Below are 8,646 nucleotides of genomic sequence, written 5' to 3' on the forward strand. Positions count from 1 at the left end.
CAATATAGCTCCCTATGCCGAAGACAAAGCTTCTTATACAAAATTAATAGAGCACTGATTCTGTAGGAGATAATTTAAAATTCCTCTGCAAATAGCAATTATTCTTTTTGTGTGACCATCCTGCTCCAGTGCTCCTACTTTTTCACTGTGTTGCTCGGACTACAATTAGCCACATCTGTGTTAGATCCTCCACTTCTTTTGGAGAACCTGACACGCACCCGACAACATTTTAAATAGACTGAGCAAACATAGTTTTTTCTCTAACCCTTTTCCAGCAGTGTGTGTGTGTGTTTTTTTTTTTTTTGGGGCAGTTGGGGGGGGGGACTTGAAACTTTTTAGCAGATGAAAATTGCATTGGCAACAAAATAAATCTAACGTCCAACCCTAAAACCTGCATCTTAAGTAATATGTATGATAATAATACCAGCACAAAAGATAATTTGCAAAAAACCTAACTTTTTTCTTAAAAGGAGTCATACTTGATGAGGATATTCTTACAATTAGGAAACCTCAAGTCTCACTGCATCACATCATTCTACATGAACCTGGCTTCGCACATTTGCCTTCCATATACCTAATAGACCCTTGCAATTTTGAACTAGAATTTGGTCCCATCTGCACTTCAAAGCAAAATATGTACAGAAACAATTGAAGCCGGTCAAAAATAGAGTATGAGAAGACGCTTGTAATGATCGATCTTTGCTAGCATTTCTCTGAAGATATCTCATGCATTTGCCGATTGAGATGGCAACCTAGGATGGTTATGTTCTCCTTCGTAAGTTACAATAAGCATCGACGGTTCTTCCAAGCATCTCTCAACATGTTTCCTAGCAGGACAGCCTCTCATGCTGCTACACTTATAGTATCCCCTGCACAAGCCAAGAAGAACTTTAGCTTACTTTCTGCTTTGCCCAAAAATAAACTGAGGTTATGTTTTGCTTGAATCATGGAAATTGCACAGCTGGAGGAGCTACTACCAAACCAAAAATCCTAGAAGGAAAGTAAGACTACACACAAAGCAGCAAAGTTCACATCCTCTGTTAAAGCAAACATTTTATCAACAATCAACCGTTACAAACATCCCTTTTTCAGTTGACAAAGATGGCAGCAAAGCCGATTAATTTAATCCTAGTAAATCCTCCATGCTGTTAAATATCCAAGGAGTTGTCATCTTCATCAGCTAAATAAGATAAAACAACATGACACAAAATTCAAGCAAAATGAAAGGGGGAAAACGAGCAGGCAACAGTCCACAGCCAAATTTGCAGCTGAAAGTAACACAGAAGTAAAAACACAAATTTCAATCATTTGAGATAACTGAAAGTGCACTAATATAAGGTCAATGTGTGAAAGAGATGATAAGATAATCTATGTGACAGAAAACAGCAGCACATACAGACATCATACACAAAGAAGCAATCACGGTAAAACCTTTAGTAATTCAAATGAGTAATAATTTAGCTCAAATTTGCAGACAATAATGTTAATTTAGTGGGCATCTTACAGGAAAAAAGCTAGAATAATACCTAGGGTGCGGAGAACCTTTGATCGGCTTCTGTCCATACTTTCGCCAAGAATACTCATCCGGGGGAATATCAGCTAGCTTGTTACTTATAGCAGGAACCTTGATTGATCTTTTTACCCTGTGCTTCCTGTTAAAACATAATCCTCAGTACATGTAAGACACATAAGTATCAAAGAGGAACTATACGACGCCTAAAATTACAAACCTCTTCTTCGAACAGTGACATCTACCACTGCTTCCACATTTCACACTTCCCTCCTCTCCCCTTCCAGAACACCTTTTCTTGTGTTGAAATGAGCTCTGATCCGCAGAACGCGAAGAAGCCCCGATAAAATGAAAGCCATTACTACCATCCAAGTTAGTAACACTTCTGTCCATACTCAATGAGGAAATAAAAGACCTAGTAGACGACATGGTTGGCGTACATGTAGAGCTATCAAAATTTAGACTAATCCCACTATTACTACGCCGGTACATCATATCTGCTTGTTGATGCTTCATTTGTTGTTGCTGAAGTTGATACAGTTTCTGTTGTTGGACAAATTGATAGCTTGACAAATGTGTTTGTTGTTGGGCTAACTGAAGAGGATTTGAGTTTTTACTATGTGAGCTTAATTCCAGTGAAGGGTTACCTAAAGTAAGAGTGCTCTTCACATTAGAACCAATTTCTAGAACTGGAAGTAACTGTAGGGGTTTAGGCTGATCATCAGTTTTGCAACTTGGATTCTTCTCTAAAAGGAGGCTATGAGGGAAATTAGGGGTCATAATTTTCTTGGACTTTCTTACTCTTGCATGACCCAAATTGGAATTTAGGAGTGTAACCACTTTCTTGAACTTATGAACAGCCTCTCCAGTTTCCCTCACTAAATTACTTCCAAATTGTTTCTGATCATGATGGGGTTTTTGAGATACAAGATTAATAACTCTATGACAACTCTCAACTGCAACCCTGTTAGCTTCCTCAATCTCCTCCATTTCACCAAGTTAAAAAAAAAAAGAAACAGAAAAAAGGACCCCTAATTCCTAAAATAGAAGAGATTCCAACCAAATGATGCAAACACTAGAAAAACTAGACATCATAGGACTTAGCTATTCCAAAACACAAGTAAAAATTCAGGTAAAGTAAGGTAAAATCTTGGCAGCATAGAAGTAGAATGAACAAGAAAAGCAAGACATACCCTGAAGGTAATTAATCAACAACAGAGATAAGAAGGGACCTTTAGTTGGAGTTATGGCGTTGCAATGTTAAACCCTAGATTCTTTAATCTACATAGAGCTGTTGTGGTGATGGACAGAGAGAAAGAGAGAGAGTATTTGGGAGGTGTGAAAGAGAAGACTTTTGCTTAGCTAAAGAGAGAATTTACATGCCCAAAAAAAGATACAAAAGCTGCATCTTTAATTTTCATCCACTATCATTGTTAGAAAAAAGAGAGAGAAAACAGACAATCAGTAGTGAAGTACTAGTATTAATAAAGGACTAATCAACACTTCTTCAACCCTCTACATAGAAAGCCAGAAAGGATTTTGATTTACTTTAGTATTACTCTAGGTTCTAATTTAAGTGTCTTAATTTAGTTGAATATTAAATTTAAAATTATATGAAAAAAATTTCAATTTTGTAGTCCAAAATTAAATGTGTGATATATTACGATGTCATTTGAATTTTATAGTTTTTAATTTATTATGCATGATATTTAAAATATTAATTTTTTTTTATACAAAATAAAAAAATTGAGATACTTAAATTAGGACGGAAGGAGTATTATTTTTGTTTTCTAATCCGAGAATGAAAAAGTAAACAACATGAGTCTTTGTTTACTTTGAAGAGAAACTGCCATCTCGTCACAGATTTCAAAGGTTGGGTCCCAACACTGGACCTTGTTATTCCACTTTGCTTTTTTACTACTTCGAACGGCTCGCATCTTGTCCTTTTCCATACAAACAGCATCTTATTGACTTATTGCCATCCATTTTAATTTTTTAATCTTATTGGAAACAAAAATGGGTGAGCTCTTGAGAAATCTCGTGTTCCATCCCTCTCAAAATTTTAATTTTATTGTAAAATCAAGCTAAAAGAGTAACATTATAAAAGGATTAAAGCAATAGAAATAGAGAAATAAGGGATGAGAACTTTCTTATTCATCCAAGTGTGTTCAAGTGTGTACAATATCATTCTCAATGCCTCCATTTATAGGGTCATATTGAGTAACATGAAAATATGTCATAAAGATGGCATTTACCCTTAAGAAGGTGGGGAAGATTATGGGGTTGTGGGAGATGAATGAGGAGGTAGTGGATGTGGGTGGAATTACACCTACGAGTTATGGACATCCACAATTAACTAATATTAATATTTACAACACTCTCACTTGGATGTCCATTGATAGATAGTATGCCTCGTTAAAACTTTACTAGGAAAAATCCCGTGGAAAAAATTCTAGTGAAGGAGTACATTTATCTAGTAATACGCATTGCTAGCTGCCACATTAAAAACTTTGCTAGAAAAACCCAGTGGGACAAAACCTCAGCTAAGGGAAAAAGAGTACAGCGCGTATTATACTCCCCCTAATTAAAATATCACTTAATTCTTGGAGATGACGCATCCCAATCTTGTATACCAACTTCACAAATATCGAGGTTGGTAATGCTTTGGTGAACAGATCCGTCAAATCATCAATCGAGTGTATTTGTTAAACATCTATTTCACCGTTCTGTTGAAGATCATGTCTGGAATAAAAACTTCAGCGAAATGTGTTATACTTTGTCTCCTTTGATATATCCTTCTTTCAATTGAGCTATGCAAGCTTCGTACAATATTGTTGAAAGCTTCATTTCCAAATAAACATCATACTATTGCAAAATGTGTTGAATTATTGATCTCAGCCAAACACGCATTCCTGACTTGCTTTGTAAGTAGCTATCACCTCGGCAGGACTGGAATAAGTATCAATGACTGCCATACAGAACATCATTATGTGCCAATATCCTCACATGCAAATCAGTAACTTACTTGAAGAACAAACTTCATGTAATAATAAAAATAATGTCCTGCATTTTACATAACCAACAAAACCTTAATAATATTTGTTAGGATAAACAAATTTATATCAATAATTTCTTTTGTAGTATATAATCCAATATACTCATCATTTTCATGAGTTCAAAATGATCTTTATTTATATCTAGCAACATCACAATCACTGGGCTACTCAGTGGAATCACTTTAATCCATATAAAAATTTGCTGAAGCTTTATTTTCGTAAACCTTTATATGCTTTAGAACAATTTAAATCCTTCACAGATTTCCTTTGTTGTCTATATAGTCATAACGACAACAATTCATTATACGCATATCAAACTTTTCATGTATTGCCTGAATGATCAAAAACCTCATTGTATCCACCACAGGAGAACACATCTCCATATAATAATGCCAGGACTTTTGTGAAAAACCTTTATGCCACAAGGCACAAGCCGTACTTTATATTTACGGTTTTTATCTTTCATTTTTCTTTTCGCACAAGAACCTATTTGTACCCCACTGACATTATACCTTAAGGTGCTTGGACTATAGGTCCAAAACATCACTTTTTCAAATGAAACAAAATATACTTGAATTGCGTATTTTATTTCATTTGGCCAATCAATTATATGTCCACATGTGACAGATTTGAGCTCAAGATCCCCATCATCATTTATAATGTTGAGCACTGCATTATACCAAAGATACCGTCGACGGACATTTGATAACGGTTCCAATACGACATAATTTATTGAGATCTCTTTATTTTTCATCATTTTCAGGTACCCGAACCTAACCAAAGGTTGTATGAAATATTATGTCGTGGTGTTATTTTAAAGCACTTGCCTCATTAGTATGACCATCTTGATCATTTGCTACTCTCCTTCTTCAAGGAGTTTTATCTTTGGAACTGATCGGTCTATCGTCATAGACTCTGTCCTTCAAGGACTTTAATTCTAATTGGAATTGGAGCATTTACGACTGGAATACAATATGCACTTTTGGGTCAGCATCTGACAGTTAACCTGAATTATCTTTTTAACGAGGATCATACCAGTGATAATTCATTATATAGACCTTATTTTTCGGCCGCTTATCATCCCTCCCCCTAATGTTAGGAAATCTAACATTTATCTCCCAACATTATTTGGGAACCCATCTTTATGCGTTGTGGTGGAGCAATTAAATCATATACCGCATTCAAATTTTTAGGTGAAAATTATTTGGTTCCTGACCCTGAACCAATTATGATAGGGGAACTTATTATAACTTGTTGGCTTAATGCGTACAAGTGCTGTTACATATTAAATAACGTATCTCATCCCAAATTTCATTTTGGGAGTTTGTTCTCATAACCAATTGCTTAGCTATAATTGGAGGCATACAATTTCTGCTAAACCAACTTGGATACAAACCAGCATTATTAACATCATTTCATAATTTGGAATCATGCTCTTAATTTAAAAATTTGAGCAAACAAACTTGCAAATATCAAATTGCAAGTTGATACCAAATGCACATGTGACCATAACATAGATGCATCCATTAAAACCATATTGTCACGACCCGGCTACGGGCCATGACGGGTACCCAAGGGTAACCACCGAGCACCTCTCATTCTATTACTCGTCTTGCGTCATTCACATTTCTTATACTCATAATCATAGAAACGGCTTTCATTTGAAACATATTTACTATATAAACATAAGCCCTTTAGGCTATCATAATAGTATATATATACATACATAGACATAAGGACTAGTGAGTCCATATTGCCCACACATACGTATCTACGAGCCTCTATTAGAGTACTAGACATGTAGACGGGACAGGACCCCGTCGTGCCCAAAACATGAATATATATATACATATATGTACCAAAAGAATAATCAATGGCACCTCCGAAAAATGGAGTGCTCTCAAACGGCTAGTAGCTCCTACGAGTCCGGATCACCTCCCCGTCTACCCGTGGGCATGAACACAGCGTCCAAAGAAAACGGACGTCAGTACGAACATTGTACTGAGTATGTAAGGCATGAATGAAATGAACATAATAGAGAAATCATAAGGCATAAGATGAAGACATAACCTTCGAACGGAGACATTTTATACATATATCATACGTAGCATATCATGTGAACTACCATAGCGTATACATCATCATACCGTTCATACATCATTATATCATTCATACATCGTCAGCGTTAACCCGCGTCCGGGTAACTATCATATGCATCCCACTAGTGGTGATCGTGTCCGGCCTTCTAGGCGTGGTGGAATCATAGGCCCCGCCGTAGCGGTGATACGTCCGGCCATTTAGGCACGGTGGAATCGCTAGCGCCCCCGCTTTAGCGGTGACATGTCCGACGATTAGGCGCGGTGGAATCACATCGTCGTACATATCATATACTTATCATTTTTATTCATCTCATAGGCATATCATGACTTTATCATAATTTAACATCATTATGCATTCATCATCAAAACATACATTAGAACTTGAGGGCAACTATAGCCGTGTCGGGGTGACATAAGGTCGTGAACCCCCGATTACGTTATGGAGTAATCATAAGCGTTATATCTCACCTTGGAGGGACTAACGTTTTAAGGTGAGTACACATAAGTAAAACATCAATAAGTCATAGTCGACATCATTAACTTCGTAAAGACCTAATATCATGAACCCTAGGACCTTTAGACTTAAGCTCGTCATTATCATTATCGTATTCATAACGCACCTCTCATATTATATAGCTATTCATGAACATAGACTCTTTGTTTCCTTGAAGATAGGGAATTCATGAAGAAGAAGGAATTACATGTCATAAGATTCATGCCTTAGAAAGAAAGGATTAGCCTCACATACCTTTGTCGTTTAACTATTCTATTGCTTGCTCGTTCTCCCTTAATGCACACGTTTTACCCTCAAGAGAATTCGTATCGGCATTAGCTACACAATTATATGAACGGGCTTACTAAAGCTAGAGAAAATTGGGCAGCATTTCCTTTGTTTATATGACTTCCTCCATATTCCATATCAACTCCCAAACATCCGTAATATCATTCATAATATCATAAATAACAATCATCATTTATCTACATTATCCACATTTCACAATTTCACTTCAATTTTTCCATAATCATAGTCATAATTTACTATTACGTTCTTCCATGTATAATGCTCATTCCATGTTCTAAATGTCATTCACAATCTACCTACAATCACAACATATTCATTTCCATGATTCATTCCAAACTACTACTCAACACTAGCACTATTCGCACATTTATGACCCATTTTCTATGTTCTAGTAGAATCCAAGTGTTTCAACTTTTCAATACTTCAAATAATATGAAAAGATCATGAAACTCACCTTAGATAGTGTAGGAACAAACCTTGAGTGGTAATACTCTCCTTACACCAAAACCCTAGTTCACTTTTCTTGGGATTTTTTGACTTAAATGAACTTTGATGAATTTCTTACATTTGATTCACTTGAATTCTTGACATTGATCTTTGATTTCCTTTGTTTTCTTGTGGATGAAGAGTAGAGAATATTCTAGAGAGTTCTTGACTTGTGTGGAATGAAAAATGAAATGAATTAAATGAACGTGGGTCTCCTTTTAATAACTTAAAATCTCGATCCCGTTAGGGTACTTACGCCCATTTTGACGGGCTGTATAAATTCCTACGGACCGTCAAAATGGTCCGTAGAACTGCCCAGTCAAAAATGGGTCACTGTGACCATTTGCCGCTGGGCTGTGTCAATTTGACGGACCGTAGAATTTTCTACGGGCCGTCAATGGTCCGCAGAATTTTTCTCGACGGCAATCCGTCGTAGAATGGCCATAACTTTTTACTCAGACATCACATTGACGAGCGATTTGTTGCGTTGGAAACTAGACTCGATGAACTTCAATTTGGAAAAAGAAACACACGAAAACTTCTCATATTCTAGGAGATATTCCCCCACCAATTTGGACCAAAATTTTGTCCGAAAATTTTGCCAAGTTTTACCAAAGTTCCCACAAACTCAATTCCTTTATTTGTTTGCTCTTAAATCCTTATGGAACCTTCTTAACACTTATTTAACACTTC

General features: G+C 36.2%; 1 protein-coding gene across 1 annotated transcript; it reads right to left on the minus strand.

Annotated features, from left to right (window-relative positions):
• Positions 1 to 436: 436 nt before the first annotated feature.
• Positions 437 to 2,731, minus strand: LOC132051158 (probable WRKY transcription factor 21). The gene is made up of 3 exons (XM_059442428.1): positions 1,731 to 2,731; positions 1,527 to 1,652; positions 437 to 869 (listed from the first exon to the last, which is right to left on the minus strand). The coding sequence occupies exons 1-3, from the start codon at positions 2,498 to 2,500 to the stop codon at positions 725 to 727; spliced, it is 1,041 nt and encodes a 346-aa protein (XP_059298411.1). The 5' UTR covers positions 2,501 to 2,731; the 3' UTR covers positions 437 to 724.
• Positions 2,732 to 8,646: the final 5,915 nt, after the last annotated feature.

This window comes from Lycium ferocissimum, chromosome 1 (assembly GCF_029784015.1).
Source record: "Lycium ferocissimum isolate CSIRO_LF1 chromosome 1, AGI_CSIRO_Lferr_CH_V1, whole genome shotgun sequence".
Taxonomy (NCBI): domain Eukaryota; kingdom Viridiplantae; phylum Streptophyta; class Magnoliopsida; order Solanales; family Solanaceae; genus Lycium; species Lycium ferocissimum.

Coding starts and splice junctions, on each gene's coding strand:
- LOC132051158 (XM_059442428.1), bottom strand. CDS start 2,500: ATGGAGGAGATTGAGGAAGCTAACAGGGTTGCAGTTGAGAGTTGTCAT. Junction 1,653..1,730: donor TGTCACTGTTCGAAGAAGAG/GTTTGTAATTTT, acceptor ATGTTTTAACAG/GAAGCACAGGGTAAAAAGAT. Junction 870..1,526: donor AAAGGTTCTCCGCACCCTAG/GTATTATTCTAG, acceptor TGGCTTGTGCAG/GGGATACTATAAGTGTAGCA.